The sequence below is a fragment of the Paramormyrops kingsleyae genome, chromosome 22 (genome assembly GCF_048594095.1).
Source record: "Paramormyrops kingsleyae isolate MSU_618 chromosome 22, PKINGS_0.4, whole genome shotgun sequence".
Classification (NCBI taxonomy): domain Eukaryota; kingdom Metazoa; phylum Chordata; class Actinopteri; order Osteoglossiformes; family Mormyridae; genus Paramormyrops; species Paramormyrops kingsleyae.
In genome coordinates, this window is record NC_132818.1 from 12,295,356 (window position 1) to 12,314,423 (window position 19,068).

The 19,068-nt window shown below is 48.3% G+C and overlaps 2 protein-coding genes across 2 annotated transcripts; both read left to right on the forward strand.

Annotated features, from left to right (window-relative positions):
* The first annotated feature begins 295 nt into the window (after positions 1-295).
* Positions 296-6,974, forward strand: nlk1 (nemo-like kinase, type 1). The gene is made up of 11 exons (XM_023792298.2): positions 296-1,608; positions 1,773-1,902; positions 2,080-2,135; positions 2,319-2,425; positions 3,008-3,093; positions 3,366-3,575; positions 3,763-3,864; positions 4,123-4,209; positions 4,368-4,566; positions 4,643-4,736; positions 4,931-6,974. Exons 1-11 carry the CDS (start codon positions 1,301-1,303, stop codon positions 4,977-4,979), a joined length of 1,428 nt encoding a protein of 475 aa, XP_023648066.1. The 5' UTR covers positions 296-1,300; the 3' UTR covers positions 4,980-6,974.
* Positions 6,975-12,063: 5,089 nt separating this feature from the next.
* Positions 12,064-18,821, forward strand: tlcd3ba (TLC domain containing 3Ba). Its single transcript, XM_023792354.2, has 6 exons — positions 12,064-12,594; positions 12,820-12,903; positions 14,382-14,604; positions 15,198-15,293; positions 16,524-16,633; positions 16,933-18,821. The coding sequence occupies exons 1-6, from the start codon at positions 12,470-12,472 to the stop codon at positions 17,195-17,197; spliced, it is 903 nt and encodes a 300-aa protein (XP_023648122.1). The 5' UTR covers positions 12,064-12,469; the 3' UTR covers positions 17,198-18,821.
* The last annotated feature ends 247 nt before the right edge of the window (positions 18,822-19,068 follow it).

Genomic DNA, 19,068 nt, shown 5'->3' on the forward strand with positions numbered 1-19,068 from the left:
GGTGTCTGGCTGCATCCTTGCACATAATCACGATAACGGATAACCAATCAAGGTTGCACTTTCGTTGACTGCCTTGTTCTGCGCCCAGTGAACCACACAGCATCACGGCGGAGTGTTACCGGGTGAAACGCTTTATGCAGGGCCAAAATATTTAATGTATTATTGCATTTCCCAGATGTGCCGCCCCTTCATCCAAAAGGCAAAATAACGCAGTAATCCGTTTCTAGACACTTCTGCGATACACGGAACCCTGCCAATTTGCCTCCATTGTTTATATCGGAGGAACCCCTCCCCCACCGCTGTTCTTTAATCTTTCGCTTTTTTTCCTCCATCCCCCCAACTTCTCCTCCCACCATCACTCTCCCTCATATGCTGTCGGCCACTCTTGCACACAGCTGATTTTGAGGGAGTCGGGGAGATGAGTGTGATGAAATGAAACACTAGTCGCGGATCGCCTGAACGAACTGCTGCTGGAGTGGGGCTGTCTGTAGGTGCGCCTGTACCCCGCCGCAGTACGGACGCCTCGCATTTGCAATTTACTGCAGTTTCGTGTCGTTTTTATAGGTATTCAGGTAGAAGCGGCTCGACGTTTTCTACTGTAAAAAGTAGGTCATTGGAACCGTAACTTGCTATCCAGAGGATGTCTGCTTACAGAGCAGGATAAGATATTTCTAAAATAACTAAGGGCACTTAGCGGTACCCGGGTCATCTGCTGCGGGTAAATAGTATTTCTATAAGGGTCTTGCTTTGACTGGAACAACGCGAAACTTGCTCGAGGCTAGTGCTAGATGCTAACAATGCGATAATCACTTTAAATATCAGACTAAACTGTCAGTTTCGAACGTCCGTTAGCTTTTGACAATGGCGTGACTGGCTTGTAAAAAAACCGACATGGATACTCTGAAGCATTTCTTCAGCCGCACCGTCCGCAGATGAGTGTGCTGTGCCGGGCGTTAGCTAGCGGCCATGGCACCGGCTAGCTAGCTGGCTCCGTGGAGCCCGATTCAGGCCGGCCGGCTGCCCGTGCGGCGCCGCAGACACAGACTGTGCCTTTCGGGGAGTGTCTCAGCGTGATACGCCGTGTGGCGACTTTTAAAGGACCGTGGATGTGCCATTCGGCTAACTCGCAAGGCTAACTAGCGTTAGCAGTGATGGGCCATTGTTTACATCCGCTGCTTTAGGCTGAGCGGCCAAGCCGCAGCAGACGGCCGTCTTGCAGAAAGGATCGACGAGCCCCTGCATCGTTTTATCGCTTGTAATGTACAAAACGTCGGCGTGATTTAATCACTGGCTATTTAAAATGGCGTTTCACGGTACCAGCCGCCAGTCTGTGTGCGGCAACTTGTTTCCGGGGGCTGATTTAGGCCACAAATACTTCTGCGTCAACTCTTCGACCGGCACTACCTCGGCGGGCCTCGGCGCCACCCCGAGCTCGAGTGGGCCAGCTGCGCCAGCCGGAACCCCTCGCCACCCGGCTGCGCTAGGGGGAGGTACGGGGGGAGGAGCCGCTGTTCCACAGCCCCATAGCAACACCGCTAGCGAGGTGCCGAGCCCCGCTGAAATGGAGCCAGACCGACCTATTGGATATGGAGCTTTTGGTGTGGTTTGGTGAGTAAATTGAGTATCCAAATAAATTTAAATGTCTACATGCAAATAGGTTCTCCATCTGACCTCTGACTCATTCGTGCAAGCGTGTTTTGCATGATCTTATCTTATATGTGCCCCAGGATTTAGGAACACTGCAATATTACTGTGAACACTTCTTGCCCCAGGTCAGTGACAGACCCCCGAGATGGGAGGAGAGTGGCTCTGAAGAAGATGCCTAACGTCTTCCAGAACCTGGTGTCTTGCAAGAGGGTCTTCAGGGAGCTAAGGATGCTCTGCTTCTTCAAACATGATAATGTGAGAATTTGGGCTCTGTGCCCTGTACAGAAATGGGGTAAAGAATACAGAGAAATGGAGAACAGCATACTGTAATGTGCTGTGTTCCTGTGTATCCATGTAGCTAGACTGTATACAGCTTAAGAGCTGTGTGTGCAGCCAAGTAAGAGTGAAGATATGACTGTGCTGTTTCTGCAGGTTCTGTCAGCCCTTGATATTCTTCAGCCTCCCCAGATTGACTGCTTTGAGGAAATGTATCCTTTTGCTGAGAAGTCCTCTCCCATGTTTACCTGCCTTTCTGACTGTCCTTTTACTTGCAGTTTTATGTTGGGTATACTTTTCTCCCTGCTATCGCTCTTGACAGTCTCCCCACCATGGCCTCTTGGGTCATATTTTGTATGCAGTGGCAGTGTGTTTCCTTCACCTAGACCTCGCAGCTATGTCATTACGGAGCTGATGCAGAGTGACCTCCATAAGGTCATTGTGTCCCCACAGCCGCTCACCACAGACCATGTGAAAGTTTTCCTTTACCAGATACTCAGAGGTGAGGCAATATACAAAGCCTTTGAGGATTTATCAGATCCACTTGGTTATTTGGGAGATAATTGAGTGCAGATTTAAATGTGTCAAGTCTTCTTTATTTCCATGAAAGTGACATTTGTGGGTTTTTAATCAGGTTGAACTTGGAGCATCAGTTTTGGGTTTATGAGCCAGTCTCTGGTTTGGGGTTAAAAATAAACCAGAAATAGGTCACTGCTATATTATACAATAGAATTCTTCATCTGTCAGAATAATTGCCTGACCTTCTCAGACATTAAGATTGAAGTCCTGTTCAGAACTCCATTTTAAGCTGAACCGTGCTTCAAATGTTTAGAGCTACAGAGAATCCATTATCCTTCTGCTGCAGTGTTGTGTGTGAATCATTGTTTATTAGTGATGTTGAGTAGTTTCTGAAAATAAGTGCATCTTGTGATCATTTAATATGGTTCTTGGTGACGTACGGAAATCAAAGGATGTAAAGCATACTACTGGATTCCGTAACCTTGTATGTGAAATCAATTGAGGCCACATCCTGTATACGATGCAAGTGACGTGACATTAATGGTGATGCTACCTTGGTCCCCAGGGCTCAAGTACCTGCACTCTGCTGGAATCCTGCACAGAGACATTAAACCTGGGAACCTTCTGGTCAACAGCAACTGTCTTCTAAAGGTACTGTTCTCGGCATGCCTCTGCTATTGTCCTGCCAACACACCCTAAAACTTAATTTTGAAAGTGTGGGAAAACACTCTCCTGTCACTTAGCTGCTCCATTCTAGATGCTATAATGGGGTCCTCGTTTCACGCAGTCATCCTACTGACTGACATACAGTGGTAACTATAGATTTATATTGAGTGTAAACTCAATGTCACGTCAACCTCACTGTAAATCACATTCCTGTTTTGTAGTCAAATGTTATTTCCCAAATCATCCTGTGGTCTCAGATATGTGATTTTGGACTGGCCCGGGTGGAAGAGCCGGACCCATCTCGTCACATGACCCAGGAGGTGGTGACACAGTACTACCGGGCCCCAGAGGTTCTTATGGGCAGCCGGCACTACAGCGCGGCCATCGACGTCTGGTCTGTGGGTTGCATTTTCGCTGAGTTGCTGGGACGGCGTATCCTGTTTCAGGCCCAGACCCCCATCCAGCAGGTACTTCACAGGTTGGGCTGGGGTGTGGGTGGGTCCCTTTGTGTCTAACACAATAATTTAGTAAACAAAAATATGGTGAGTGTGCCAATGGTGACACCCCTTTAGTGTATGACATGCCACGTGCAGCACTTTACGTTCCTGCTGAGTCCTCATGATGCCAAACACCCCCCCCCCCCCCCCACCTTAGCTGGACCTCATCACAGATCTTCTGGGCACACCCCCTTTGTCAGCCATGGCGTCTGCCTGCGAGGGGGCACGGGCACATATCCTGAGGGGCCCCCAGAAGCCGGTGAGTGACACACACACACCCAAAGCCCCATGGCTCTGCCTACTTTGGATTGCTATGGATACTCAGTTGGGACAGGCTCTTTGCCTGATGTAGATGTGATCCTTTGTTCTTAAGATTGAAGACCTTTCACTGGCTTGTGCAGAAAGCATGTTAGAAAGCTTATTTACTTAGATGCACCCCAGAAAAAAAGTTAATAGGCAAGAAGTGTAGTAGTGAAGAATGGTGAAACTGGTCTGACACGTACTGCCCCCCCCCCAGCCTTCTCTGTCAGTCTTGTACATGCTGTCCGATGGTGCTACCCACGAGGCCGTTCACCTGCTGTGCCGAATGCTGGTCTTTGATCCTGTGAGTAATAAATTAGCTGGATTTAAATGCTTTTGTGAGGGGGGGTTGTTTATCAGCTCTGCTCCTTTGCACTCTTCTTTCTTTAAATCTGTCTGCATGCTCCGCAGGTCCAAATTGTGTTAGTCCTGGTTCTGACTGCTTATTGTACCATCCACCAGGCCAAGCGAATCTCCGGCAGTGACGCCCTATCGCACCCCTACCTGGATGAGGGCCGACTGCGCTACCACACCTGCATGTGCCAGTGCTGCTACTCAGTACCTAGTGGGCGGGTCTACACGCGTGACTTTGAGCCGTCAGCTGAGCGGCCCTTCAGCCACAGCTATGAACAGAGCCTGCTCTCCGTGTGGCAGGGAAAAGGTGCGTGGGCCGTGCTACTGTCTGAACCATAGGGCCACAGCCTTCCTGACACTTGTATGTCTCCCTTCCTCCTCAGAGCTCATCCACCGCTTCATCACTGAGCACCAGCAGGGCAAACGTGTCCCCCTGTGCATCAACCCCCAAAGCGCCGCCTTCAAGACCTTCATCAGGTAAGGAGGGGGCAACACCTGTCTCCACAGCAGCATCCAAACTATAAATGCTCCCTGTCCATTGTCACTGTTCTGTCAGTGTCCATATTGCCATACAATATCCATGGTACATTATCATCCATGACGTCTCTGGCCATGGTGAAACCCTTCTCCTGTTGGTAGGTTGGGGGGAGTAACGCTCTGTCCTTTTTCAGGTCCACAGCTTGGCATTCCTCCAAAGTATCCAGGAAAGAGGAGAGATGAAGGGGGCAGTGAGGGAGCAGAGGAGTGGGAAATGATGATTGGAAGGATGGATGTGGAATAAGATGGTAACTGCTTTTTGTGCTGCTTCTGCCATGAAAGTGCACAGCTCACTAAACGGACAAGCTCAGCATCTGAACTTAGAACTAAACTGAGTGCAGGGATGCCAGGGCCAGCGTGCCAGGACTGGAGTGCAGTGCTGGGGCCACTGGCCACTCTCTCAACTCAGCTTTGACCCCTTTACTCGCTGAAGTGTGATTTGTAAGCAACCTGTGCTGTGAGTAGCACAGTCCTTTGTTGTGCTGTGTGCTGCTGTACCTGCCTCCTGTGCTTCACCCCATGGCCATCTGGCATGTGACGTGGAAGACCATGACATGGCCATGCTTCCATGTGCTATGCTGATGTTTCAGGGCTGCATTTCTCCATCTCTGCTTTCTGGCTCATTTCACTGATTAAATTTGCCACTCGTTGAGAGATGTACTGATTTGAGAAAGGGACTCTTTAAATCTGTGTGACAGATTTAAAGGGGAAGATTTTAAAATGGAGTATTAGGGAGTGGCTGATCACTGGTGTTCACTGTGCTGAGGTGTATCTGAGGGTCCTGTGGCTCATTCTTAACACTGTTAGTTGACTTGGCATAACGTGTCAGGCCATCTTGTATCCTGGAGTGAAACCTCTGCTAGTTTGGTTTTTAGAATACATTTTCTTTTACTCTCTAAATTTAGTTGTAGGCTATGGTTGTGGCCATGTGTTTTAATGTTAAATTATACATTCATGTAATCAAAGTCCAATGAAAGCATTCTGATGTACTGTGCTGTTCGTAATATTTTGCTGACGTATGTTGAACTCCGTTGTTCGGTATACGGAGGTAACATTTAATTTGGTGTGTGTGTGTGTGTGTGTGTGTGTGTGTAGAGCATAGGAGAACATACAGCGCAAAACTGCTGTGAATTTTGTCATTACCTCAAAGCTCACGGGATCAAACAAAAAACCTCCAAGGAGACTGGCTTGTATATGCAATACTGGTCTTGTTCTGTACTGTACTGTAATATACGCTGTGCTGAGCTACACTGTACTGTAAGGCTTCACTCTCCCTGACGCTGAAGATTAGAGGAGCCACAGTGACAACAGGGAGCCCACAGGGGGAAACGGGTGGATGAGATGATGGAAAATGCTGCTGACTGTTCGTTTGTGGCCTGGGTTACAGGGCTCCTCTTCCCCATTGCAGAATTTGGGCCAGGTACACACGTTGTCCGCAAATGCGCCTGGGCGAGCTAACCTGTTTATGAAGGACCTTACCAGCCATCATCAGCTGGTGGGGGATTGAGGAAATTTTGCATGTCATGCTGCTGTGAAAACAGCACTGAACTCCATTCCCCACCAGAGGGGGTTATGGGTAAAGTGTTCTGATACTGAACGCAAACATTTTATACAACTACCCTTCTTCAGAAGGATCTCCTAACGGTTTAATTTGGCAGGTGTGCAATTGGAGTTTTAGCTATGAACCTTCTATAGGATGTGATTTAATTATTTCAGATATTTGTACATTTTTTGTTAGTTTTAGTTTGTCTGTGAATCTGTAATTTGAGTTTTGTGAGCAGTTTTGATTTGTTATCCTACTTTGATATTTTGTATGTGGGTGGGGTGGGGGGTGAGCTCAGAAGATGATGGGAGAGTGGTGTGTGTGTGTGTGTGTGTGTGAGAGAGAGAGAGAGAGAAAGAGAGAGAGTGTGTGTGGGGGGGAGGAAAGTGGCATAAAGGAGGGACTCCAGTTTTAGAAATGACCCTAGATGTGACACTTTTTGTTTCCTTAAAGAACCTGATAGTTGTGTTAAGATTATGATTCTGATAATGAACACTGTTTTTAAATGTTTGTGATATTTTCTGTCTTGCCATGTAAACATTGTTTTGCTTGTTTATCAACAAATACTTGAATTTCTTAAGGAAAGGATTACAGAGTGAAGTAGTAAATAAAAGAATAGACAGCGAAGACTTTAAGATGAGTTTCTTGATTCTTGTGTCCAGCAGTTCCAGTCCTGGTAAGGTTTGGGATGCCCTAAAGGGGTGTTAGTGCATCCACTGTGGAGTTGTCAATGGCCACACAGGTTTAGTTTCTGAGTAAATCATTCAAAAACATGCCCAGTAGTTTATGGGGAATCATTAGCTGGAGTCTTGGGTTTAGACGGTATGAACTGTTGGGCTTTTCCACTACGTCAAGTTTAACTGACACTAGTACTTAACCTGGATTTTTCCCAGAAATGTACCCTACTCTACTGCAGCATTCAGTGCCACTTCTGAGTCCTATACACATATTTTGGAAATGAGATATCAACATGTGGTCCCAGTACACAAAAGAAGTACGTGTCCTGAGTATAGAGCTTCTCCATAAGTGAACTCATTACATCCCAATGACATTACCGGAGGTGCAAATGAAGAATCTGCTCAACCGTGGTAGGGGGAGGGGGGAATTCCCGTTGGTATTAGCACCGAAAGGACGCCGAGGAAAGGGTGACTCACTAATGGTTCTAGTGGCAAGGTGAGTAGTAGAGATTTTGGTTTTTTGCAGCGTCATACCTATGCTGCCACAAATATGGTACCAAATCAACCCCCGACCGTGACACCGCACCAGGTAAATCCTCCTCAGGGTTCCCCGCCCCCGTCTAGCCGCGCTCACCTGCTCTACTCACCCGTTTGTGTTCGGTTGGTACATGCGATACAGTCCTTCACGATGTCGCATCTCTCGTTGTGGACACGTTTATAATGTAATAATGTAAATTATTGTCAGGGGGTAATCAACATACAATGGTTTATTAATACGTGACGATATAAGCTTGCGGCTCCGGAGATAAGCATTGACCTCGCAAAGCGATGCTGAGGTAATTCCTTATTCTGAACATACCAGTACAGGAAAGTGTCTACGCCCACAAATAGCGAATAGCCAATCGCCAATAGGCCAATCTCATCAGGTCACTTTATTTTAACTTTTAATTGGATAGGCCAATCGTCAGTCAATGCGATGACCAAAGAGGAAAAAGAGGCGCTGTTGTCACCATCCTGTTAACCCAATCGGCTGTTGGTTGCTAGGAGCGGCGGCGTATATTTGAAAGTAAAATAAATCCAATTTGGACACCGAGGGTGCAGGGGGGGTGTAAGGGAGGCAGTCACACGGTGAATCCTGCGACGGTCCACTGTGACTGCAGTCATGTCATATATATATATATATAAAAACACACACATTATATATATATATAGTCATGTCATTCATATATATATATATATATACATACACACACACACACATATATATATATATATATATATATATATATATATATATATATATATATATATATATATATATATATATATATATATGTATGTATATGTATGTATATATATATATATATGTATGTATATGTATGTGTATATATATATATATATGTATGTATATGTATGTATATATATATATATATATATATATATATATATATATATATATATATATATATATATATGTATGTATATATATGTATATAAAAAACACACACACGTACGTACGGAGTATAGGTACATTTCCAAAACACTTAATCAACGGTTGTTCTTGCTCGCTGATTTTTAATGCAGTAACTTTCACCCTAGTTGGGAGACAGGGCGCTACAGTCATCCCCAGCCGGGCCTTATCGACGTCTCCTGGTTCTCCCTCATTCTAAAGCGGCGAGCCAGGTGAGAGTGTTAAGCCAGGTAGTGCCCCGACGCGAGGTACCGACGCCCCCGTTACCATTAAGTCCATCGGTTGACATCGGTGATCCCTTTTCGGTGAAAGGGAAGCGGTTCTACAGTGGAGCGGTCGTCGTCACTTCGGCTCGGCATTGGATGAAGCCCCCCTCTCGGCATTCACCACCCCCCCTCATTTGTTAGCTAAACGACGACGGCGGCGGAGGGGAGGGGACAGAGGAGAGAGAGAAAAAGCAGGGCATGCTGCCGTGAGCCGCGGAGACGGATGGGCAGCCCGGAGGTGCTTGCTTTAGCAGCGCGTGGGGGTACAGCACGGCCCTGAGCGTGTGAATAAATAACATTTAAACCGAAATAACAGGTAGCGAAAATACATCAACGCGGGGCCGCGCGCGGAATATGCGCGTGCCATCAAAGCGGCCGGCCGAAGCGCGCGCGCCGTGCGGCTGCCGGATGCAGAAGCCCGATCGATAACGGAATGGTGGCGACGGGCCGGACGGACATGGGCAGAGGAGCCTAAGCGCCGAATCAGCACCGAGAGCTGGCGAAGAGCGCTACGGAGCGGCCGCACAGAGCCGCAGCCGGACGCAACGCGCTTTAAGCAGACCTCCCGTCGGCTGGCGTTTTCCCGAGCCGCTAAGGATTCCCGGTCCAAAACAAAAGGTAAACGGCGATTTTAGTTAAAACGGCAGCCCACGTGGACTTAGCCTTGTGTATAGCCGGGAGTCCGAAAGCTGTTGGCTAGCGCCCGGTTCCGATGGGCCGCGGAGCGTATGCCCCGGTGCTGCTGTCCCCGTACATGCAGACCCCGTGTATACCCCCCCACCCCCATCTCCCCGCCGCTTCAACACGCCTCTCCCGCATCCCCACCCGCGGCTTTGTTTGCACCTCGGCGCCCGGAGGATTTACACGGGTGCGGGTCTGTGAGGGCGGAGGGCCCCGGTGCTGCTCCAAAGACCGTGCGTCAAGAGCTCCTTTCATTGTCCGGCTGCCCACCAGCCTGCATGCGTGATGAAGCTGCCTGTCTGGGTCCGTTAGCTACACGGAGCAGACTTGTTAACGGGAGGACAAGGCGGTGCGTAGCCAGGTGCTGAAATCGCAGCCTGCAGCCAACACCGATCACGGCTGGTCCTTGTACGGGACAGACGGACCTGCGGCTCGCTGCTGGCCAGGCGCCCTTGTCGTCATTGTTGCGGCCGGATTGATTTGTTGCAGCCCTGCTGCACCGGTGTCCATCAGCCGAGGTTTTGGCTAGCTAGCAGGCTAGCGCATTGCGCATTTTGACAGCATCGGAGCGCCTGTTGGAACAGCGGTCCGCCGGGGCTTTCTATCCCTGAGCCCGAGGCGTTATATATTCGGGGCGCAAAAGTGCGGCTATTGTCTACTTACATCTAAATGCGTTTAATCATTTTGATGGTGCAGCTGTCCCTGCTACAAATTTGCACGTATATATTGTCTTTAAACGAAAGAGATGCACGCTTAGATCCATAGATAGTGTCATATCTAGGTTATTTTTTATAGAATTTGACCGTATTTTTGTCCCGTAGTAACACGTGTGACTGATGCGTGAACCTGTGGACGTTTATCGCGACCGTATTACTGCCGCCCCGACCCGCAGGAACAATAATGCGGCTTATTATATTGGGGCTTCCTCAGTTTTGTCGGCCGCCGTCGTGGGTTCTTCGTCTCTCCGTCTCTGTCTGTTACTATCTCCATCTCGGTAATCTTTTTAAATCTCCTGCTCCGTAATCCGTGCCAAATCTATTTCGGTTGGTCACCAAATCCCAACGCTGTGTGTGAAGATGCTGCCGTGAGGAGGAATCCCAAGGTTACCGGCGATTACTGCCTCACCGAAATACGCGAGCCGGGGATACTATGCGTGTGTTTTGTTTATATGTTCATCTCTAAGGAATGCTATATACACTCACCTAAAGGATTATTAGGAACACCTGTTCAATTTCTCATTAATGCAATTATTTTGGCAGTTGTTTCAATGCATTTAGGGGTGTGGTCCTGGTCAAGACAATCTCCTGAACTGAATGTCAGAATGGGAAAGAAAGGTGATTTAAGCAATTTTGAGCATGGCATTGTTGTTGGTGCCAGACGGGCCGGTCTGAGTATTTCACAATCTGCTCAGTTACTGGGACTTTCACGCACAACCATTTCTAGGGTTTACAAAGAATGATGTGCAAAGGGAAAAACATCCAGTAATGCGGCAGTCCTGTGGGCGAAAATGCCTTGTTGATGCTAGAGGTCAGAGGAGAATGGGCCGACTGATTCAAGCTGATAGAAGAGCAACTTTGACTGAAATAACCACTCATTACAACCGAGGTATGCAGCAAAGCATTTGTGAAGCCACAACACGCACAACCTTGAGGCAGATGGGCTACAACAGCAGAAGACCCCACCGGGTACCACTCATCTCCACTACAAATAGGAAAAAGAGGATACAATTTGCACGAGCTCACCAAAATTGGACAGTTGAAGACTGGAAAAATGTTGCCTGGTCTGATGAGTTTCGATATCTGTTGAGACATTCAAATGGTAGAGTCAGAATTTGGCGTAAACAGAATGAGAACATGGATCCATCATGCCTTGTTACCACTGTGAAGGCTGGTAGTGGTGTAATGGTGTGGGGGATGTTTTCTTGGCACACTTTAGGCCCCTTAGTGCCAATTGGGCATCGTTTAAATGCCACGGCCTACCTGAGCATTGTTTCTGACCATGTCCATCCCTTTATGACCACCATGTACCCATCCTCTGATGGCTACTTCCAGCAGGATAATGCACCATGTCACAAAGCTCGAATAATTTCAAATTGGTTTCTTGAACATGACAATGAGTTCACTGTACTACAATGGCCCCCACAGTCACCAGATCTCAACCCAATAGAGCATCTTTGGGATGTGGTGGAATGGGAGCTTCGTGCCCTGGATGTGCATCCCACAAATCTCCATCAACTGCAAGATGCTATCCTATCAATATGGGCCAACATTTCTAAAGAATGCTTTCGGCACCTTGTTGAATCAATGCCACGTAGAATTAAGGCAGTTCTGAAGGCGAAAGGGCGTCAAACACCGTATTAGTATGGTATTCCTAATAATCCTTTAGGTGAGTGTATACATTATACATTACTCGTATAGATTTAATGTCAAATTTCTGCCGCGTTAAAAGTTTGAGTTAGAGGTGAATATGTAACAGTATTGTAAATAAGATGTCACTTTTCTCTGCTGAGTTCATCTTCTGTTTCTCCTTGTCTGTCTTTTTGTCCTTTGTAGTTCGAAACAGTGTTTGACATCACTAAGGATTATCAAGTCCTGACCCTGGGTGGGGGGTGGGGGGGGTGGGAGGGGATTTAGGGACATTAGGAGCCAAGCCTTTAGAGCCTTTAAAATAAAAGTTTAATTAATTGTATAATTATCTGAAACCAGCTGAAGAGCAGAATGTTTTTGTCACTGTGTCTCTGAAACAAAATGAGATTTTGGAGAGACTGAATGTAAATGTAACGTTCCTCCTGAGCTCACAGAAGACTGAAATACTGGAAAAGAACTTTTATTAAACACAGCTGCCATTCTCTGAGGGTCGCTGTTCTTCCAGCATTCTTGTTAGAAAGGGTCTGTTTCTGAGCATCTTTCTGAAAGTTCACCCCGGGGACGCAAGGAGAAGGTACAAAAAGGCCATCAAAGCGGCCTCTTACCAGGGACACGGTGAGCGGGCACCGGTAGATTGGATTTCTCTCCCGGGACGGACCTCGTGGGACCATGTTGACAATCCTGGTTGCCGGATCCTTCTTCTTCCCGGGCCTGTTTGTGCTGTCGAAGCGATGCCTGAAACGCGTCCCGGGCCTGCGATGGAGCGAGGGGGACGCTGTCATCGTTTCTGCCAGGTGAACAGAGCACCAGCATGCAAATTATGGAACCCCGTGGGCTGCGGTCTATCCTATGCGTAGAAGCTTGTTTAGGAATTCAGTCATATTAACCATATCTCATACCATCTTAGTTTTTTTTTTTTTTTAAATAGTTACTTTGTTATTCTATGTTTTGATGAACTTGACATAATGGATACAACAGCTGCCCACGTGATTTCACTTTTCCTTGTCTCCGTCTACCAGGTTGGTCTCGTCCATCCAGGCGATTATGGCATCTTCAGCTGGTTACATCATCGCCTCGTCTTGTGAGGACATCATTGAGGATCAGTAAGTCAAAGCGTTTACTCAACTTACTAAAGTCCAAACCGGCCGCTGGTTTAACTGTTCTGGGTACAGTGACATTCGCCATGTAGGAGATTGTGACGATTCAGGTGGTGTGGTTGTGTGGCTTGGTGGAGGGGGGAGGTGAAGCTCAGCTCTGTTCTGACTGGGCGCTAGGCCGGGTGCTGGGACAATGCAGCAACACAGAGAGAGTCAAAAACATCATAGGGGCCTTTGTCCGATTGTCAGAGAGTCTGTGATATTTTCTGTGGCATCCTGACTCATGGTCTCCGTTTGAATCTGCCGATTTTAGGGGTGTGTGTGCTGGTCTGTGTGTGTGTGTGTGTGTGTGTGTGTGTCACCAAATATAGTATTCCCACCCCGTTCACCTTGTGTTCTTGTTCATCTAATTAAAATCTCAACCTAATTAGTTTCTATCCAGGAAATCCGAAGTGTGATTATAGTGTCATACTTTGAATGAAGGAGAAGGTTGTGCAGTTTCTGTAGGGTCGCTCTTAGGTCTGGGCTCATCCAAATTCATGTTTATAAATGGGTGAAAGTAATTGGTCATGGTCATTTGAAAACCTTTGGTAACGGTAAACAGACCTTACAAAAGGCTTATTTGATGTGGTTCTTCATGGTGATTTGTGTGAAATCTGGCAGAAATGATGAATTTTCATAGTGGACATTGTATTATTTCACACTGATCGGCAAACTGACATAGTAGGATTTCCCAGAGGTTCCCACATGGATGAATATTTTGCCCTGGAGTTGTTCTAGTAGGGTTATGAGGAAGCTGACTCCTGAGAGAGAGTGGGCAGAGTGGTACAGTGTCTGCTCGTTGATTGGGTGGAAGAAGTAGAAAAGAAACGATACAAACAAAGTGCCACACCTCTGAGCAGGGGGTACACAGATGTGCCCACAGCTACTGTCTTTATAGGTCCCGGGTTCGATTGGCTGCCTGGGGCCTTCCTGAGTGTCACCTGATCTTCCTGCTCACCTCCTGTGGGTTTCTGGTGACTGCTGTGGCTTCTTCTCGTACGAGCAGAGCGTGGGGGGGGGCCCTATCTGGAAGTCCCACTCAGCGGTCCACTGCAGTTCCATGGGGCGTTGAGCCATCACCGTGAGCGAGTCTCACTAGCCTGGGGAGCCAGCTGCTGAATCAGGCTTGCTCTCTGAAAGACGGATAAATCACTCAGTCTGGGGTAGGAGGCTGTGGCATTTGGCAGAATTTCAGTCTGTTCAGGGAACCAATCAGCCGTTGATTGACAAAGACGGGTATGCACGTGCGTGCGTGCACACACACACACTCACACACACACATACACACACACATACACACTATGGCTGTGGGTCCTCTGCCTCACCCTGAGAGTATTGTGTCTGTTGACAGTCACACATTGTTGGGCTGCTGTGTGAGTCCTGCCCCCTGCGTGCCCCTGTTAATATGCCCCTTCTCTCCATCTCCATCCTCGATGGCCCAGACACTGGCTGACCAGCTCCTACATCCTTTTCGCCGTGCCGTACTTCGTCTACGACATCTACGCCATGTTCATGTGCTACTGGCACAAGCTGCGGGTCAAAGGTCACGAAGACGGCTCGGCTCCCAGGGACCTCAGAACCGCCTTCAGCAGCTACCTGCGGCGGGAGTTCCTCATGGTGCTGCACCACGTTGTCATGGTCACCGTCTGCTTCCCGGTCTCTGTGGTAACTGTCACCATGGAGTTTAATGAGTTTACTTTATGCAACTTGGCCAATATAAAAATGTGTGTGCTTGTGCAAATGTGTGTGGATGTTGGAAAGGAGAGCTCCACCTTTCAAAACAGGAGCAGTGAAATTCAAATTGTGCTGATGAATGGATGGATGGATGGATGGATGGGTAAGATTAAAGGCCAATTTGTAGGCATAAGGTGGTTCTGGGCTATTTTGGGACAACAGAGGTGATGGGTAAGGTCACTCGCATGCAAACAGACATGCTCTAAGGCTTCTGATTGGTTCTTGGAGGCCAGTCTTGGCCCTTAGCCCCCTCGTGTCTAGTATTCCCTTTCACATGCGCTCTCCCTCTTCACCATCTTCCTTGCCGTCTCTATGCAAACGGCAGTTAATTGGCATAACCCTAAGATTGCGCGTTGTCATGGGTTGGACCTGGAGGGACCCCCAAGTGAGTGAGTGTGGCCAAGAGCTGCACTCAGTGCCGCCCCCTGCTGGAGGTCAGTCGCAATAGACGGCAGAGGTGAGGCCAGAGGTGCAGACCCCCCCCCTTGCTGCCCTGACGCGGCCCTCTCTCTTCTCCCCTTCAGTTCTGGCGCCAGGGGAAAGGTGATTACTTTCAAGGCGTCATGTTTCTGGCTGAGCTCAGCACCCCATCGGTCTGCCTGGGGAAGATCCTCATCCAGGTAAGGTTAGAGTTAGCGTGCCCCCGCCCGCTCGCTTGCTCGCCCTTCTATGCGTTCAGACCTTTTTTCAGCAAGCATAGCATTAAAATCGACCACTGTTGCTTGCTCTGGTCAGTGCGGCACTCAGCGGGTGATTGACGGGCTGATTTGTCCACGCTTCCATATTTGGATCATTGCAGCACCCATAAAATGTACTAAGAGGCTGGAGCGCTAATGCGCTAGCTGGGCCGCTTCCCTTAAGAGTCCGACGTCTTTGGGTTAAGTATGACTGCCCATTTAACGATCCATCAGGCCTGTAACGGACTGGACCTGTTTACTTGTGTGGGTCATAAATATTTAAGTGCATAATTACACCCCTTTCGTTGCCTGTGGTCGACTGCCTTCGTCACCACCCCCCCTCGCTACCCCCAGCCCCCGCTGTGTACCTTTAAATGCCTCAGAAAGTGAGAGCTCTGCACTTCAGTGGTGCTACGTCACAGGATGGCGCTCTGGCACCGGACAAGGTCTTACTAGCTGCTAATTTTGTTTGAAAGTGAAGTAGAGAGTTTCCGGATTGGCTGTGGTGTGCAGTGATGCTCCCCCATCCCCCCACCCCCTGAGTACAGGCCGTCTCAGAGCTTCAGGTGTGCGGGAACAGACAAAGTCATCCTGGAGGTCAGGTTAATGTGGCCTCGGCCCCACCAGGATGGGACGGGAGGAAGTGCAGGTCTGACTGGAGGGGGGGCCCTTTTAGATTAGGTTCTCTGCTAATGTCAGGTGCTATAAGGAGAGTAGCCCCTCCCCATTTCTGTTGACCATAGACACCCTTTCTTGGGCGGCCGGGTCTGATCCAGCTTACTGGTCAGAGCCATCTGGTTGCGCTCCCAAGGAACATCCTGCAAGTGGGGGCTGGTCACCATTCAGTTGTGCTCGGTCCTGTTATTCTAATCGCCTGTCATGCTGTTTATTCTCTGACGGCTGAACTGCTCTGCCTGCAGGCTTGCATGCGAGTATAATTTAACCAGATCAATTTCAGCCTGAATCAAGCATCACAATAACCTAAGCTGAGACTCCACACCTCGCCTGTCTGTGTGTCTGATCTGCTTTGCGTTTGTTTCCTAACGAAGTATCGGGGGCTGTGCTGCGCCCTTCTGCTCATTTACTTAGATGTCACCTGTGAGCCTCTCTCTCTTTTTCTCTCCCTCTCTCTTTCTCTCTTTCCCTCTCTCTTTCCCTCTCTCGTTCTCTCAGTACAAGCAACAACACACTCTCCTTCACAAAGTTAACGGATGTCTAATGCTGGTCACTTTCTTCATCTGCCGAGTCCTCCTCTTCCCCTACCTCTACTACGCTTACAGCAGGTACGTCCTCACTCCTCTCTCTCTGTCTCTCTCCGTCTTTCTCCCTCTCCCTCCCCCCGCATGCCAGGCTGGTGCCTGTGGGATTGCACCCGTGATCCAGCCCGTTGTGACTGGGCCGGGTGGCTTCGGATTTGGCTGTCCTCTAGCCGTGATCAGACTGATTAGTGTAGATGTTCCTGATTTCAGGGTAGAGGTGCAGATGCTGGTGTTGGTGTAGCTCCACTTGCCCCAGGGGGTCGGGTTTCCAGGGTCGTTGGCTCAAGGTCGTCTCTGCCAGCTGTGTTGCTTCTCTCCTCCAGATACGCCTCCATTCCATTCTACATGGTCCCGCTGATGGTGCCCTGGCAGTATAACCTGGGTGCAGGTCTCCTGATGGCCCCCCAGGTCTACTGGTTCTCCCTCATCTGCCGGGGGGCCTTTCGCCTCTTCACCAGGGCCCCGCGAGCCCCTCCGTCAGCCCCTTCCTCCATCGCAAAGGTTGACTTGGACGGCAGTGCCACCCAGCTGTCACCTGCCAATGGCTATAGCCCCCAGGAGACAGAGAGAGAGACTGACACACACTGAGGGGATGTGGGGGGGGGGGGGAGATTCAGATTGGGGAGGGGGGTTGGTGACTTGAGATCTTGGCAAGGGAATGTATTGTACTGTTTTGTTTAAATATTTATTTATTGTACCCTGTACCGAACTATGAAGGGGGTTGGTCTTGCACTGAATTATGGGTTGACAGTTCTGGGGGGTGGGTGCTGTGGGTGAGACAGCATGGACTTCTGCCTAGCTGGACAGCAAGTACACAGGGCAACACGCCACTCATCCAGTGAATGATTTTAAAGCATCAGGCATAGCAATGTATCATATGTACATGTTAGAGCGACTTGGAGCTACCAAATGGACAGTCAGTGTTTGAGCGCGATGCCGATCATCTCCTGTGACTCTGACAGGGCTGCGGCCGGCGCCTAGAGCTCCATATTATCCCAAGACCCCCAACCTGGCCGCATGCCCTCTGCCTTTGGCCCTCCGGTCACTCCTTCACCTTCGCGGTTTCCGCACAACGATTACGAAGAATGCGGAGTTCCCACAGACATGAAATGTAAAGCGTTGTACATAGTCAGTCTCTTGTGTCTTTACGTGCGTCACTCGTTAGTTTTATTTATGAGAAAGATCCGTCTATTTTGTTTAATTTATTCATATTTTATTTATTTGTAGTTTTATTTATTCATGAATTTCTTTAGTACGGGTAGTCATTGTTAATTTTAGGTGCCGGTTTTCCCAGCGTGTGTCTCGGTGTGAGGGCTGACCAGGCAGAGTCGTGTGGCCCCTCACACCTCTCTGCCCTTTAGCCCTCGAGTCGTACGTCGCTCATAAGCTATATCCACAGCTGTTATCTACCGTTGGAAGACGACAGCTGGACGTCGAATTCTTTCGTTCCCTCCCGTCGAGTAAGTATAGTCAGTACCAATGATCATGGCCGCTGCTGTGCAAACAGGGCCTTCAGTATAATGCAGTATTATGTAGCTTAGAGGGCGTGTGTCGCTGCGGTGCATACAAGCTGCAGTTACAGTACCAAGGCATAGCGTCAGAAGCCCGCAGCGAGGACGCCGTTAGCTTAGCGCGGGGTCCCCTTACACGCTATACCGATTTCCTCTTTCTTTCATATTGAAATGTCTTCATTTTGCTGTTCATGCGGTACAATGTTCCCAGACCCCAGTGTGACCTTTCAAAGCTTAAAAAAAAAAAAAAAAAAGTTGTTAATCACAGCTGCTGTACTATATGTTACAATATATCAAATGCCAAGTTGGGCAAAAGCGACACCCTGGGAGCAAGGTGAGGTGTGTCATGTGCGTAGTGTGCTGTCCTTCATTACACGGCACTGTGTTGTACTGCACATCCTACAATACTGCACGATAACGTAAGGATGATACTGTACCTTTGATTCAGGGAAAACAACACTTCCCGATTTTACCAGTTGCTATGGTACTGGAAAATGTTATTAAAACTATTTAAACAAGCATATTGTAACTTCTATAACTTGTTTATTTAAGTATTTATTTACTTTGGAGGATTAGAATGTACATATTTATACATATATAAATGATATATATTGTATCTGGTTCTGTTGCTGTTGATTGCTACCTACAGGCTGTTCTGTATCTCATATAATCTTGGCTAAAATATACTCCTGTCCTCTCTCTGTTAGTCTAAGCTCGTTATTACATCAGTGGGTGCAGCCGGGACCCAGGCATCCAAAGGCCTGCTCATATAGCCTAGCCTGGGCCTCTGGCTTCTCCCTGGCATCAAAGCAGAGTCTGCCCGTTTTTCTGCTGTCCCAGTCCTTTTTGATATTATTGACTTTTCTAGCCCCTTGACAAACGCTATTGTATTTCTGCAAGATCGGTATCTTTGTCCCACAAAAAAAACTACATAAATCATTAATGCCA